Source organism: Gavia stellata, chromosome 9 (assembly GCF_030936135.1).
Source record: "Gavia stellata isolate bGavSte3 chromosome 9, bGavSte3.hap2, whole genome shotgun sequence".
Classification (NCBI taxonomy): Eukaryota; Metazoa; Chordata; class Aves; order Gaviiformes; family Gaviidae; genus Gavia; species Gavia stellata.
In genome coordinates, this window is record NC_082602.1 from 18,538,566 (window position 1) to 18,554,962 (window position 16,397).

At 49.3% G+C, this 16,397-nt stretch overlaps 2 protein-coding genes across 4 annotated transcripts; one reads left to right on the forward strand and one right to left on the reverse strand.

The window, feature by feature from the left end:
* Positions 1-810: 810 nt before the first annotated feature.
* Positions 811-6,482, reverse strand: ZP4 (zona pellucida glycoprotein 4). Its single transcript, XM_059821323.1, has 12 exons — positions 6,284-6,482; positions 5,813-5,934; positions 5,632-5,734; positions 4,907-5,062; positions 4,350-4,537; positions 4,070-4,167; positions 3,597-3,727; positions 3,198-3,387; positions 2,976-3,123; positions 1,535-1,613; positions 1,087-1,203; positions 811-953 (listed from the first exon to the last, which is right to left on the reverse strand). Exons 1-12 carry the CDS (start codon positions 6,480-6,482, stop codon positions 811-813), a joined length of 1,674 nt encoding a protein of 557 aa, XP_059677306.1.
* Positions 6,483-10,677: 4,195 nt separating this feature from the next.
* LOC104260632 (cytochrome P450 2C9) lies at positions 10,678-16,184 on the forward strand. 3 transcript variants are annotated; one of them, XM_009816410.2, is made up of 9 exons: positions 10,678-10,857; positions 11,185-11,347; positions 11,828-11,977; positions 12,277-12,446; positions 12,840-13,007; positions 13,228-13,369; positions 13,799-13,986; positions 15,172-15,313; positions 16,003-16,184. In XM_009816410.2, exons 1-9 carry the CDS (start codon positions 10,678-10,680, stop codon positions 16,182-16,184), a joined length of 1,485 nt encoding a protein of 494 aa, XP_009814712.2. The 3 variants fall into 3 exon arrangements, with proteins under 3 accessions (XP_009814712.2, XP_009814711.2, XP_009814713.2); XM_009816409.2 differs by having other exon boundaries at positions 12,277-12,437; positions 12,831-13,007; XM_009816411.2 differs by lacking the exon at positions 12,840-13,007 and having other exon boundaries at positions 12,277-12,437.
* Positions 16,185-16,397: the final 213 nt, after the last annotated feature.

Sequence of the window (16,397 nt, forward strand, 5' to 3'; positions counted from 1 at the left end):
GCCAACAGTGGTGTCAACTTAGCTTTAATCCAAGAGCTTTGAAGACTCTTAACTGCCTGCTCTCGCATGAAAGTTCAAAACTAATTTTGAAATCAAGTTTGAATTTTTACCTGAAGTTCAAACCACCTAGGCCCTTTGATTTTTTTCAGTTGGAATGAAGTGTCCCTGTTGTCATCTTCCAGAAAAAAAACCCCACCTGCCCTTTTTTGTTTCTAGAGCAAAAGAGATAGGTTCACATACAGCATCATTAGGAAGGCCCATTTGTGTAGTGCTTTGCCATCCCTGCCTCCAAGTCCTGCTACATGAGTACAGCCCTGACTTACCTAGTAAGCTCAGGGGCAAGTGGACAATTCCCAGCTCCTCTACACAGTCAAATACCAGCTCTGCTTCTCCAAAGGAGGAGCAGCTGCAGGATTTGCTTTTAATTAGTTTTGCTACACTTCTACTCAGTGTTTGAGAGGAGCCAAGATAAATGCTTTTGAAGGCCACCTTGGCCGCTGACAGAAAGGCAGACACCACCCAGCATCACTCCTGTTTCTGTCTGCAGCTTCCCAGTAGCCCAGGCCATGACAAGGGCTCCTTTTTGACAGCAGCAAACAGTTAACACTAATCCCAGAGCAGAATAATAACCAGAAGGTGAGATGCATTCAGAGAAACAGCATTTGGAAAGCTCTCACAGCCATTAGGATGATTTTTGTCTTGCAAACAAAGGCTTACAGCCAGGATCCCCAAGACACACTCCTGTTCAACCTCATGTGCTCTGGGCCAGGGAGAAGGAGTCCCACAGATCAAGTGGGTTTGACCACCACTTTATTGCGATACATTGATTTCATGCGTTACAGGCACCTTCCTTTGCCCCAGGACAGCAGCCACAAGCACCATGCACAGAGCTGCCCCAGTTGCTGCAGCAGAAAACCCCAGAGCCCAGGGGACTGCAGCATGCACAGCTGCTCCTGTGGGGGAGAGACACCCCAGTTAACACCCCCCAGTAAGGCACAGGGATGACTTAGGGGCTTGGTCTTTCTGCAGGAAAGACTTAGACCAGCCCCCTTCCCCAGCCTGGCTATGCTGGGCTGGCATGCTTACCAAGGCCATCCTTGGCTGTGTCCCATCTTGGCTCATCCTGGAGAAAAATCACAGGGCCTTTGCTGGAGACATGGGAAGCAGTGTCTTGAGGAGGATGCTCAGCATTCCTTTTACCCCCTACAGAGCAATATGAAAGTTTTAGATGATATGTATAGCCCTGAAGGCCAGCAAACTTTGTCCAGGTCAGCTTCTCAACACATGAGAAGCTCTGAAGGACAAGCCTTCCATTGAGTCAACACAGAATTAAGAGCCTATGAAGACATCTGCTTTTTTGGCATAAAGGCAAGGGCCCTTCTTCAGTGGAAAGGAGCAGGAAATGCCTTGTCTAGCTGTCCATGGCTTCAGGGAACTAGTCCATAGCCTACATGCCCCCCCCCTGCCCCCCAGCTTGGAGGCTAGACCCTTGTTGCCCCTTTGGATGGGGAAGCAGGAAGGCTAGGACACTTACTGGCTCTAGCAGGACAAGCAGTGGTGCAGGACTCCTGTACAGACCGGTGGCACACTGAGGCACTGCAGTGCAGGTACACCTAGAAAAAATGGGACCCAGCCTGGAATCACTCCGGCAGCATCTGTAGACAGGTGATATCCTGGTCTGGTGCATTGACCCTGGCCAGCAGCTAAGCACCCACACAGCCACTTCCTCACTCCCCCTACCCTGCCCCAGCAGGGTCAGGAGAGAATAAAGAGAGCAAAATCAAGAAAACCCATGGCTGGAGAGAGAAAGACAGTTTGATAAGTGAAGGAGAGGGAAGAACAAAACCAAAGCAGAAGTGATGCAAAGGCAAATCACCCACTCCACTCCCACAAGCAGACTGATGCCCAGCCAGTCTCTGATCATCAGCTACATTGGAAGACAAAATCCTCCAGTGTTTATTGCTGAGCATGATATCAGATGGCATGGAATACTCCTTTGGCCAGTTTGGGTCAGCTGTCCCAGCTGTGCTGCCTTCCAGCTTCTAGCCTACCCCATGCCTACTCACTTGGGGTTGAGAAACAGCAAAGCAAGGAGGAAAAGCCTTGATGCTGTGCAAGCACTATTCAGCAAATAGCTGGAACTTGGTGTGTTATCAACACTGTTTCAGACACAAATCCAAAAGCACAGCACCATATGGGCTGCTATGCGGAAAGTTAACTCCATCCCAGCCAGACCCAGTGCACCTGGTCACAGAAGGCAGAAAGATTGCTTTGGCTTTTTTCATGTACAGGCTGTAGCCTTGGAGCCCTCTGCCACCTACTGCAAGGCAGCTTTGATACCTTTACTATACACCTCCAAACTCAGTCAGATCTGGCATTACAGCACTTTTCCCCCCAACACCTGGGACACAGCTGTTCAAGCACCACTACACTGTGACCACTGCTAGGTGCAGCTGGGACAAGTTTTGAGTATTAATTTATCCCAGGAGCACTGGGCAAAGGGTACAAGGCATGGTGAACTTCGTGTGACTTAACTGCTCAGAAGCTCATGAGATTCAGAGCCCAGATGCTTCCAAGGTACCAAAAGCTATTTCCAAGTTGTTTTGGCCAAGAAATTTAGTTTAGAGAATATCGCTTAGCATAGTTAGAGCACACACCCTAAGCTAATTCAATAGAACAGCTTAGGCAGCAAGTTAGCACTTGCTTAAGTAGACATGTCCTTTCAGTAGTCTCATTTTCTGTCACACCCCTCCCATGACACACCTTACCTCTACCACATTTGTCTCAGGGAGTAAAGAGTTTCTTGCATCAGCTTCTCCCCTCCTGTTTCAGGAGGGGATTTTCCTAGTCTTTGCCCCTGCCCCACCCCCCCCACCCCCAAAGGCCAAGCATCTCATAGTTATGAAGTGGTTCTTATCGCTCGCATATGTTACTTGTCCTCAATAGAAAGCTAGGCAATCAAGACAGGATCTTACCAGCCCAGAGAGCATCTCTTGGGATGTGGAGTCCACAAAGGTGAATGTGTAGAGGGTGAAACGCTGGTAATGAGAGGGGAACAGTAGTCCGGAGGCAAGACTCAGAGGCACCAGCTGTGTCTGATAGTTGTCCCCTGCATAAGGGCACCTGAGAAGGAGAGGCCAGCAGTGAAAACTGTGCGTATCATTCCCCTGACCCAAAGCTATTAACAAGTCACTTACCCATCCACCAAAACAGGCCACTGCAGCTGTTGGTGGGGATTGCTACTTGGTGTGGCCCAGCAGTGGTGCAGGACCAAAACCAGGTCTGGGTCCGTTCTCTGAAGGATCTTGACTTCTGCATAAACAGGGTCTCTCAGAGTCTTCACAACAGGATAGTCACTGTCAGTATAGTAGGAAGTATAGCTTCCATCTGGGACAGGAGAAACCCAAGAGCCATTTTAAAGCAGGAACAAACAGAAAGAGGCAACCAGAGAGCATCCTTTATAGCCACGTCAGTAAGTTTCCACCATGACAGGGAAGAAGCAGCACTGGGATCACCCATCAATACTCCCTTATTACTCAGCAGAGACCAGAGCCCTGCACCAAGTGGCCTGAGCAAGTCCTGCAAACCTCTCATACCTGAGGCAACACGCAAGTCCAAGGACAGAGGCCCTGGCTGGGACACAGCAGGGAGTGGTGGCAGTGTGAAGACCTGAACGCTCAAGGGAATGAAGCTCCCAGTGATGGAGTAACTACAGCGGACATGTAACCTGGTGGGACATGAAAACCCCAAATCAGGCAGATGGAGAAAGGAGATATCAGAGTGACTCTAAGATGGCAACATAATACCTGCTTTAATTAATCATAGCCCCAGTCTTTCCTCCAACACTTCCTTTTAACAAATACTTGAAATTCTCTTCAGAGTTCAGATTTGAGTCTGTGGAGTGTCACTGATCAGCACCAGCTTTATTACTATTACCACTAAATAGAGATGGTCTAGTCCTTAGCCTACTCCAGTGCCCTGTTATGAATTCAGAGCTTGTGACAAGCAGGAATTTCTCTAGTGACATTGAACACAGTGGCACCCAGCAATACCAGCCCCAGGGTATTACCTGAAAGTGCTATCCCTAGTGACAGAGCCAAGGCTTCCAGTCTTCACATCCCTGGATGCCATCAACTCATTCTCATATATGGCCTGGTCTCCAGTCACCTGGAATGACAGACCAGGCACTGTTGCTGCAGTAAAGTCAAGCTGGATTAATGCCAGGCTGGAGAACAGCATTTGGCCTCTGGAAGTCTGTAGGGTGCCCATTAAGTAGCCAAAGCCATGTCAGGTTGTTCCAGGTCTGCAAGCTCCTGCTACTCCAGCCTAGTGCCAGCTGCAGCTCTTACCTGAAAAGTGGTGCCACAGGCAGAGAGTGGGAACTGGTACACAACAAAGGCATTGTTTTTCACAACAGGGACACAGCCAGTACTGTGTCCACTGGCCAGCCGCACAGAGTCCAGGATAATGGGTGGCAGGGTCACATCCCGAGAGACAGCAATGGAAAACTGGCCATCTGATGTGCAATGAGCTGTCACTGGAGGAAAAGGTATTATCAGTCTTGAGCTCAGAGAGAAAAGGGATGGAAAGGAGGCTCAAACATCACAGGAAAGACAAGGACAGCAAGTCCTGCAAGTTCTCCTGCCCATAACCCCCAAAGCAAGTGCTAAGCACAGCAAGACAAGTGCAACCAGCTCTAAGAGCAACACTGATTCTGGCCAGGTCTCTTTCAATTCACATGAAAGGGCTGGACACTTCAATGGGACAGAATATTCTTGACAGCCAAAAAACATAGCCCTAAGCCACCTGCAGGACCAGTACACACCAATCCTGCTGTGCCAGGGAAGTGAGGAATCCCAGTTTGCAGCTCCTCCATGAGGAGGGGAGGAAAGTTGCTCACACTTACCTGTGTTACCAAAGTAACAAGGCTTCACCCTGTCCCTAGGGTCGTAGCAGCAGCCTCGCACTTCACAGTCTCCCCGGCTGATAGGCAAGGAGGCACACAGCAGCCGGTCTTGGCTGAGAACAGCAGAGCACACACTACTGCTTGGAGCATCCAGGGCTGGAAGAAACAGCAGGAGTTTGCAGCTAAAGCACAAAAGCAGGGGAACAAAGACACAGAGGACACTGGAGAAAGGTGTCCTGGTGACTCTGCATACAGATCAAGGGAAGTTAGACTCAGGTGAGGGTCAAACACATGGCCTGGAGCTGGCATGGAAGTCTGATCAGAAGGGACCTGCATTTCCTTGGAACAGAGATGCCCCCTGAAGCCATGTACAGGAGACTCGACTGCATGGGATCTGTCAAGATAGTGTTCTGGATCAACTCTGGTAGTTAGGAAAAATCATTGTACCCAGTCTCTGGCTCAATCCCTGAACTTGCAGGGACTCATGCAGTCAGAATATGGATAGGAGACACATGGAACATTCACCTGCTGACCCTGAAAAAGGGGCACAAGTCCCCAGCAAGTTGGTGGCTCCTGTGTCCAAACCCTCCACCAGGGACTCTTCTGCACAGCAATAAGTCCCCTTTCCCAGCCCCCAGACTGACTGGGAACAGCCATCCAAAAGGAAGGCCACTTATCACCACAAGATACAAACAGGGTTTCCCAGGGAGCTGTCAGAGTCTTACCAGGAAGGTCCACAGGGCACCTGAGCAGCTTCTCTTCATGAAGAGCCTTTTGTCCAGCAGCATCTGTTCCTTCAAGCCCAACCAGCATGAAGTAATTGCCATCCTGGGGGAGAGCCACACAAGTCAGGGCAGCCACAGCAACAGTAGCCACAATCCCAGCAGAACCCCTAAAGTCACTTACCCATTCAAAGATATAACAGCCAGTATAGGAGACCAATACTTTCCTGGAGCCATCTGGAGTCCTGGATACTGAGAGCCCACAGTCAGAGTCATTCTGCAGAGCATGTGCCTTCCCCTCAATATCTAGGGAAAGAGGAGACAGCAGCAGGGGCTTCAGCATCCCACATTGGATTTGGGGTCCACTACAATCCTACCTTTCTATAGGAAAGAAATCCCTAGCTGGTATTAGGGTCTGGGCCAGCAGGGATGTCTTAGGGAACCCAGCAGCCAAGACCATCTAGATCCAGGCACAGCACTCCACCAAACCCAACTGCAGGGTCATATAAACAGCTCCCTGGTTACACAAAATGCACTGAAGCTGTTAGCCAACACTTCACATCAAAACTTGCCCCTTTCTCCTCATTCCAGGCATACCTCTGCACTGTGCAAAGATACAGCAGTAAGAAAGCCTCTTGACACCACCCTCACTTACCCCAAGTAGTCAGCACAAAGGAAGCATTCCCTTCCCAGCCTGGAGGTAAGGTGAGCTGCAGGCTTTCTTGGCCACAAGCCAGAAGAGTGGGATCAGAAAAAAAACTACCCTGAGCCCCTACAACTAAAGCAAGGGGACCAAGAAACCCCCAGAAAAGCATAGCTCCAAATACAGTCCTAGACTGCCCTACAACACCCATTCTTGCTCTCTTGCTACAAGAACCACAAAGCAGCTGTTCTTAGCCTAGTCCTTTTATACTGTGGAGCCAGCTGGGATCAGAAATTCCTGAAGTGTCCAGGTGGACCCAACCCAGCAGTTTAACACTTTCCATTGCCCTCACCTGGCTCTGAACCCACCACAGTCTGCTTGCACCCATTGAAGAAAACCACGTGGCAGGAGCTGAGCTTATGTCAAGAGATGGGTCTGTATTCATATCACTAAGCTGAGAGGAGCTCATCTGTGCAATCTACCGTAGAGCCCCAGGAGGGTCTTCAAACCCTTTTTTCTCACCCTGAGTTCTTCCTACCACTGACCCATCCAGGAGACCCACCTGCTTTTCTCCATGTACCCTCCTGCTGCTCTAATTGCTCATTACATGTCATGAGTGCAAGAAGCTGAGTGACAATGTTCTTTTGCTCTTTTAAAGGTGCCACTGCTTCAAATGCCAGACACAGAGTGTTGACATATAAGCCCAGAAATAGCCCTCCACAGGACCATATGCTCTGTGGGAACCCCCACCCCCAAAAGCCAACAGGTGGGCCCCTAAGATGGGCCTGAAACACAGGTAAGGGGAGCCTCTGTGATCCCAGAGAAAGCTCTGCCTGCCAGCACACATTGCCTGCCTGTAACTGCAACGTGTCTCACGCAGAGCTTTCTCCCTAGCCACGCATCAGGCTACAGCACCCACACTGAGTAAAAGCCTTATTGTCCATCTTTCCATACAGATGTTTCTGCATTCATCCAATGGAGGTGTGAATGTCTTTACACTGTTGCAGAGGTGATGCACACATAGTTTGTGCATGCCTTTTTGTGCCCTACTTTTTGCAGCAGGACCACTGGCATAGCCTGTGCCATCATGTTCTTTTGTAATCTGCTTATTTCTTTGGGACTAGATCATCACACACATCCCAGCATGGTGTGTGGGTTAGATGAGTAGGATTTCTAATCTTGACCCTTAATAATGCGCTTCCACTGGCAGCCACCCACACTTCTGCTCTCAGCAGACCCTCCAGCTCTCGGACATCTGCACAGCACCATGCAGCACGCTTGCCCCTCCAGCCAGCCCTCATCAACAGGCACGGGTAGTATCTGAGTCCAAGAGAGGGATTTCCTCTGTTCTTCCACCTTAGCCCACAGCTCATCTTTCCTCTACAGCTGTTCAGGATGCTGTGATCCCAGCCAGCCAGCTGGGTGAAGAACGTCACTGTGCCGACCCTGCACACTGCTTATTTCATGCACCAACCAGGAGGGCTGTTCCACAAAGTACAAGACCTTTTCAGCTGCTCTGCCCAGCAGGGACTGAAGCAAATAGATCGCAACAGGCTGCCTGCGTGGCTACTGTTTGAGCAGTGCTCATGAACCAAATGTGCTCGTCCCAGTACCTGCCTGGGCACCGGGCAGCCACAGTGAAGAGGCACCTGGGGAAAACATTTGGACTTTGGCAGGGAGGGAGGCTTCATCTCTGTAGAAGCTGAGTGTTGTGCTTGCCCAAATCTCACAGCCACTCTGTGACTGCTGAATGCTTCATTTGACTGCGTTACCTGCTGATAATTGGGTAAACAATAACAAATAAACAAAATACTTTGAAGCTATAGAGAGATAGTTTTTATTACACTTTAACACACCAATACTTTGTTTATGCTGACAGGAAAAATGTCTACAGGCACTTGATGAATAACTGTCTGTGAAACAACACTGGGAGTGCTGTAGATCCACCAAGCAATACCCGTGCTGAGAATGGTTTCAAGTAAGTGTCCTTTCCCAATTTCTACACACACACTTGACAGCCATGTTGGATGATGTAGGGATGGGAGGCAAGTGAAATAAGCCTGAAATTCATGGAAATGAAATGCTTTGTTTGGAAGATGTTATAGGCAGTGGAAAGCAGCCTGGCTCAGAGGAAACAGGCAGGTCTCTCTTCCTCATTCATTCAAGCCTGCAGGAGATTCCAGACAATGATGTCATATTTTCTTCAAGCTTGTGCTTTATTTTAGGAAAAAATGATAGGCAAAGCTACAATACTAGTAGCCTTTTCTTTGAATATCCCTAACACATGCCCCCAATGAAATTAAAACCAAAGTTCCTGGGGAAGATTGAGAGGAGGGGATTTCAACCTGGCCTTCCTGTACTTTCACATGGATGGAGAGGACAGACCAGCCCTGCCTACTCTTAATATCTTCAAACAGAATCGAGTACTCAGGAAACCCTTGGACACTACTGTGACATGAAAAGGCCCATGGTTTCCCACAGGGAAAGGTCTGAGTGACTAGTCTTATGGGTTTTCCTCCCTTGTAAATCCCCAGTGTGTCTGCCAGGGTGGTGGAATATAATGATTTTATCCTGATAAGAATGAGAAATCTTGAAAGTATTCCTAGTTCCAGGGCTTTTGCCCAAAGTATGTCACAAACTGTGAGGCAGAGCTGAGAAGTGAGCCCTTGTACCCAGGAATGAGGGAATTTTACAGGGAAGGTGGTAAGGTTATGAATGCTGGCAGCAGAGAAACCTCATGTAGCAGTGCAAACTCCCATGAACTCCGCTTTCACCAGGTGGAAGTCCCTAGAGCTACATGAACTTCCATGAACTGCCCTGGCAACATCTGAGCTGATGCAGGAGTTTAGGCCAGCAGATCAGCAACTAGCCCAAACTTGTTGGCAATTCAGTTTTTCCACCACAGTATCAAGTACGGGTCTTTAAGAACTGAAATGAGATTTAAAAAGAACAACTAGCAAATTATTGTGCCTATGCAAGAGAGCGAGGATGACTTAAGAACTCATAGGGGAGCTACAGAAACTTTTGCAAGGGATGGAGACCTTGACTAGCTCCTCTGAGTGAAGGGGAAACTCACATTAACACACTTCTGCACAACAAACACAACACACTCCAGCCAAGCACCTGGTTCACCCAGGCCCCTCGCTAATTCCCACCAAGTCCCACATCCCCTATCCTTGTAACACCTTCTGCTCAGTTGGGTGAGATCTGTCTGCCTGTGAAAGTGTCACAGCTCAGGAGAGACAGAGGGATATGGCCAGACTGAGCAAGCTGAGCACAGGCAGTGCCACAGCCCTGAGGGTCCTTTCTACCCCCCATTGCCACTGCTCTTGGGACCTCGCAGGTATGCAGTCCCTGGAGTAATCTTGGGCAGGAAGCCTCCAGCTCTTTTTGAAGTGCTTACAACACAGCAGACATGCTCTGCAGCCTCCCAGGGGAGCAATTCTTCATATTGGAGTCAGACACCAATGAAACAGGAACTTGTGCATGCCAGCTTCCAGCAGTAGGTTGGGTGGGCTTCTTTGGTCATTGCAAGTGCAAGGACTAGTTTCCAGGTTGCACTAACCTATACCCAGTGCAGCTCTGTCTCAGCTTGGGAAGCCGTTCCCCAGACCCTCTCAAATTCTTGATTTCTCTCTTCTCTACCTGCTTCTCTCACTCTTTCTCTCTTCTAGGAGACCTTGAAGAGGTCAGAGTCCCAAGGTCTAGTCCCCTTTTCTTATGTCTTTACCTTATCTCTGCCAGCAAGTCCTTTCTTGGCTATTGTGATGTCTGGAGACCTTTCTGCCCTTGCTAGATGGATATTTTATGCTTTCCTCTCCTGTGAGGCCAGATACCCATAGGGAGAGAGACTGAGGCAATTGCTACGCACTGAGGAGGACACATCCGTATTTCTTTGGCACATCACATGCAGTGTGAACTCCACTGATAATGTCAGGAAGACTTCAGGAACAAGCAAGGATGGCTCACCCACTGAGAGCTTTTACAATCAATGCCAAAGAATGGAAAATCCAAATGGCACTGAAGTACTTGGAAGGTGCTCTTGTGACAGTGAATTTCTGGGAGCATCTCAGAAGAGTATGCCCCTAGTGTGACTTCTTTAACAATGAACTTCAGGTAAAACAGAACAAGTTTTATGAGCACATTATAAACTTCTTAACCCCTGTTGGCCTCTGCAGTTGTTTGAGATAAGGTGTGTCTTCAATGACCAATTAACACTGAGATAAGTCCTAGTTTCATAACACAAGGTAGTCTAACAAATGATTGACTAGTAACATTGACTAACTCAGCCACGTGATTCAAAATCTGCTGTTGAGCTAACACAGCTACATAGCTTTCATAGCCCTTCAGTATATAAACTCCAGCTTGGGCAGCCAGAGTCACTCCCTCCTGAGCTGCAGAAGCAAATGGAGCTCCTGGGAGCAGCCACTGTTGTCCTCCTGGTTTGCATTGCTTGCCTGCTGTCCTTCGTAGCATGGACAGGGAGGTCTGGAAAGGGGAAGATGCCTCCAGGACCAGCTCCCCTTCCCATCCTGGGTAACATGCTGCAGGTGAAACCAAAGAACTTGGCCAAAATCCTCCAGAAGGTAAGGCCACTTTCTTCTGTGGGCGAGACATGTGTGGGACCTGTGCATGGGGACAACCTGTGGCCACAGCTTGATGAATGGCAATCTCAGAGAAGGAGAAAAGTCATGGGGATCTCAGCTGCTCCCCCTCACTGCTGTTGCTATTGTTGTTCAGGGCCTGATAGCTGGGAACCCTCTCCACACCCACATTTATCATGAGAGGACCAAATCTTGACCTTGCTGGTCTGTGAGGCTCCACTGCCTGCAGTGGGATGCAGCAGCAAGGCCACTTTTCAACTCCTCCTCCCTACCTGCTCCATGGCCACGTTCTGTCTTGCATTTTGACAGCTCAGTGAAGAGTATGGACCAGTGTTCACAGTGCACCTTGGCTCTGACCCAGTGGTGGTGCTACACGGACACGATGTGGTGAAAGAAGCCTTGGTTGATCGCGCGGATGAGTTTGCTACCAGAGGACGCATGCCAATGGGAGACAGGGCTAACAATGGATTAGGTATGTTTGCTGACCGAGCTCCTTCTAAGGAGAAGAGGGTGCATTCAGCAGATTAGAGCTGGCATGTACCATGCACAAAGGAAGACTGTGGGGAGTGGGTGGGTCCCACCTGGAGAAGGGACAGCAGAGTGGGCTGTAATTGCTGGCTTCCACCATGCAAAGAGGGTAGCAGAGAAATGGAGCTGGACTGATCTCAGCGATGGGCAGTAAAAAGGCAAGTGGCAACAGCCACCAGCTGCAGCAAGGGAAATGATGTGTGGATATGAGTGATGAATTATTCACAAGGAGGTTGGGTATGTGATGGAGAAGGCCAAAAGCAGGCAGCTGGACCTCCAGAGATTGCCTCCAAACCACAGTACTTTATGACACTACCATGTCAGTGGTCTTCCAGGGACAGGATTCACTGTCACCATGAGCCTCTGTTCATCTCACACCCAGCACGCCCAAGCCAGATCTTCCCTCTTCCTGCTTCCTCTGTAGGGATTGTTTTTAGCAACAGTGAGGAGTGGTTACAGCTCCGGCGGTTTACTCTCAGCACTCTGCGCAACTTTGGAATGGGGAAGAGGAGCATTGAAGAGAGGATCCAGGAGGAAACTCAGTACTTGCTGGAAGAGATCAACAAAACAAAGGGTATGGTCCATTTTTAATATAGCTTATGTTTGCAAAAAAAGGCCTGTATTAAGGGACCCCATGTCTTTAGCATAAAATTGAAGTTCCCATGTGTTTGGTCCATGCACCAACTACCCCTCATTACAAAGCAGTAAATAATTCCGTGATCACGTACTGTTCTTTTTGGAGGACCCTTCCATGTCACTCAGACTGTGATCTGATATTTCCACTAACAACCAGAACTCAGGTTACCCACAGTAGCCATAAGTAGCCATAGTTTTGGGGGTTTTTTATGGTTTGTAACTTTTCTGAAATCACAGGAACACCTTTTGACCCAACCTTCACGCTGAGCTGTGCTATCTCCAATGTCATATGCTCCATCGTCTTTGGGAAACGATACGGCTATAGAGACAGGAAGTTCCTGGCCCTGATGAACAACATGAACAGCATCTTTGAGATGATGAACTCCTACTGGGGACAGGTACATTCAGTAGCCATTTCACAGTGGCAACATTATCCCAGGGGAGCAGGAGGCCTTCCTCCCAATGAAGTCCCATTTCAGTCTTCTAACTAGGACCTCATCAATGCTCTGCTGCACAGGAGGGAATTCATTCAAGAGCAAGAAGCACCCTCACCAATGGAGTTGGCTTTGCCAGCTAAATGCAGCTCTGCCCTAGTCCTGAACACCCTTCTTCTCCACCTCTAAGGTTCCTACTACTACTAAGCAAGCCCCTGCTGCCCTGTCAGACTGCCCAGCCTCATAGCCCTTCTGCTTGGCTCAGTTGAGAGGGTTGTGGCCTTCCTAGGCTTTTTGTTAATATCAAAGGATGGGGCAATGGTCATGCTAGGGACCTTCCTGTTTCTTTCCTTCCAGCTCTACCAGATGTTCTCAAAGATCCTGGATTACTTGCCTGGCCCACACAACAAATTATTCACAGAAATTGATGCCCTAAAAGCATTCGTGTCAGAGGAGGTGAAGATGCACCAAGCCTCCCTAGATCCCAGCTCCCCTCAGGATTTCATCGACTGCTTCCTCAACAAAATGCAGGAGGTAAGGAGACAGCATACAGCCCCAGTTCATCCCCAAACACACCTGCGCTGAGCACCCTCCCTCTCCTAAGTAACACAGACATTGGGATGACCCCTTCCCAGGCAGCTGGGCTGAGCAGTGGGAAGACACCAACAATAGTCCAGATATTGCCTGTACATACCCAGAGCTTAGAGCCACTTTTCTCAGCTCAGCCAGAGAAACAGCCCAGCCTTTTCCCTAGGAGAAGGAGCATCCCAATTCCAGTTTCCACATGAAGAACCTGATAACCAGCACCTTCGACTTGTTCATTGCTGGAACTGTGACAACTAGCACTACCATAAGATATGGGCTTCTGCTTCTTCTCAAATACCCAAAGATACAAGGTACCAGTCTGTGACCTCTTCCTCTCTAGCTATTGCCCTGGGCTGGGCGCATGTCTAACACCACATCCTTCTCCCAACTTTTCTCCTCTCTCTCTCGTATTTTACCCAAAAGGGAAAAGTCCTTGCACTATCATTCCCCAAGGTGGCCATTAGAGATCCCTCAGCTTCACTGGCATCATCATCAGCTGCACTCCCCTCACAGCCAGGGACTTGACTGTGTCCACATATTTATCTCCCAGCACTCCTATTTAGCCAAGTCACTAGGAGGACATTCTTTGCACGGGCCGCAGTGGAGCTGTGTTCTAGTCAACACCAAAACCAACTTCAATGCTCCTGTCATCTGTGATTTGTGGACAGCTTAGGACAACCTGTTTAGATAGGTTTAGTTTTATTTACCCATTTTATTATGGTTTATGCCTCTCATGATAGAGAAAGTTCAAGAAGAGATTGACCGGGTAGTAGGACAATCACGAAGACCTTGTGTGGCTGACCGGACCCAGATGCCCTACACAGATGCAGTGGTCCATGAAATCCAGCGCTTCATCTCCCTCATCCCCCTGGCTCTGCCTCACACTGTGACCAAAGACACACACTTCAGAGAGTACGTCATTCCCAAGGTTAGTGGCCAAGCTCCCTCAAATTCAACAACAAGGTGGCAGCATGTTTGCTCTTAGGCTGTCAGTTACAAGCCAGAAGCTAGAAATGCTGTGGCCTAACTTCGTCCAGCCCTTCACAAAGGTTTTATCCTCAGGCTCCTGTAGCTTCCAACAATCCCTTGTTGCTGCTTCATGGGCCAAGACTGGAACAGTAGCTCTGCCCAACACCTTTGCTCACTTGCTCTGCAGCTTTACCTATCTGCAGAAACATAGTGGGTTTACAAAAAAACAGAGCAGTGACTCCTCACACAAAAGGCAACAAAGCCATGGAACTGCTCACCACCATCCAGGAGACCCTGTGCACGTGCTTGGAAGCAAAGTCAGTTGGTGGTTATCGAGCACAGAAAGCCCCTGAGCCACAAAGTGCTGGAGGCTATGTTTGTATTCAAGGGAACAAGCAAAACCCGTGTGCCCCGTTCTTGCACACTTCTCGAGGCAGTCACTGCTGGCCACTGCCAGAGGCAGACTCACGGGCTAGAGCAACGCATGGCCTGGCCTGGCCTGCTGCAGCAAGGCTCATTGCTCTTCTGGGTGCCCCTGTGCAGCAGGGGAACAGCAGCACACGGGCTGTTGGCGTTTTGATTTTCAGCTGTCTGTGTAAAATCAGAAGGCAGGACCTGGGGAACTGCTCAGCTTCCAGCAGAGGGCCCGTGTGTCATCACTGCTGGATTACTTATCCCACCCCAGCATCAATGGCTGGTCAGGAAGAGGGAAGGAAGAGGATTGTGGCAGGAAAAATTTGTCAGGAGAGGGGAAGAGAGCTTCATTTCCACAACCTTGTCTGCTTTTGCTTTTCGGGGCTCGCAGAAAAGAAGAAACATAGTACATCTACAAGTTCATTATTGTGAAACATTAAGAAAGAGGAAGAATTAGGTGGGCTGTCCCCAGATGACCAGAGTAAGGTGAGGATAAATAGTCTGAAAGTGAGAGGGAGCACTCAGGAAGAGCAGCCAACAACTGTCCCTGCTGTGACATCTAGCAGGGTCTCCCTAAAGCTGCCTCCCCAAAGCAAGGGTCCCCAAAGGGAAACCAAAGGCACTGGTAGGGCTGTGCTGGGAAGCTCAGTCTTAACTTCGCAGGCAGTCAGATTAAGTGATCTAACTCGCCTTCCCTTCATGTTCTGCTCTTCTTCTTGTGTTACCTCAGGGCACGACAATCTTTCCCGTCCTCAGTTCTGTCCTCCATGACAGTAAAGAGTTTCCAAACCCAAATGAGTTCAACCCTGGACATTTCTTGAATGAGAATGGCACGTTTAGGAAGAGTGAATTCTTCATGCCCTTCTCAGCAGGTAAAGCTCAGGCTTTCTCTCTCTTCCTCTCTCTGTCACGTCCTCCTCTGGAGACCACCTTGCCTTTCCCTGTAACACACACTCCCTCTTCCCAGCATGGTCCCACTGATGCTTCCTTGGGGCTCACTGCTCTCTGGATGACTCCTCCCTGTTGCTCCCTTCCTCAGCTGCATTTCCCATATTGTTCGGGCCTGGTGGCTTCTCAAACCTCCTACTGAGAGTTGCCGATGCAATGATATGAATGGGACCCATTGACACTTTCTGAAATACCTGTCACCTTCCTACACAACCACCAAAGTTATCCTGTCTTTCTATGGTAGCTCCACTTTTCCCCAGCACCTCTTAAGTACCTCTCTGGCTACATGCAACCACTCACCTACCAATAGCCCCAACCCTCCGCTTTCTCACCCGTGCTTTACGTCACCTTGCTCTCTCATCTTGCCTCCTGTGATATCCCCTCCACGTTTAAGACCTCTCCCGCTCCTGTTCTTCCTTCACACACCCAACCAAACTGCCAAAGGTCTTTCTCCAACAAACTCTTCTCTTGCAAATGTCCTTAGTAATCCTGACAGTCATCTCACTGCTGTGGCTGTATCTGGTAAATAAGGCTGTGCAACACATCTGCTTAGTACGAACTCTGGTCTACGCGGCAACACCAGTTGAGCGCTATTTGCTGTTTTCATTTCCAGGGAAGAGAATATGCCTTGGAGAGGGCCTGGCACGCATGGAGATATTCTTACTCATGGCCGCCATCTTGCAGAAATTTACCTTGAAGCCTGTTGTCGACCCCCAGGAACTCAACATAACCCCGACACTGAGTGGGACAGGCAATGTACCTCCTGCCTACCAGCTCTGTGCTCTCCCCCGCTGAAAAGCACAAAACCACTCTCCAAGGTGTCCTGAGCCTGGCTACTCCTTTAAAGCTCCCTCACTAAAACCAACTGCAGGAGCATTGGCCCACCTTTCCAAGACCTCCAGGAAGGCAGCCCAAACACAGGTACATGCACAGAGTAGACACCTTCAAAGCCTCCCAGAACTGCTCCACTGCATTTCAGGGAGGCCCTGGGTGACGTTGCAGCCTGTT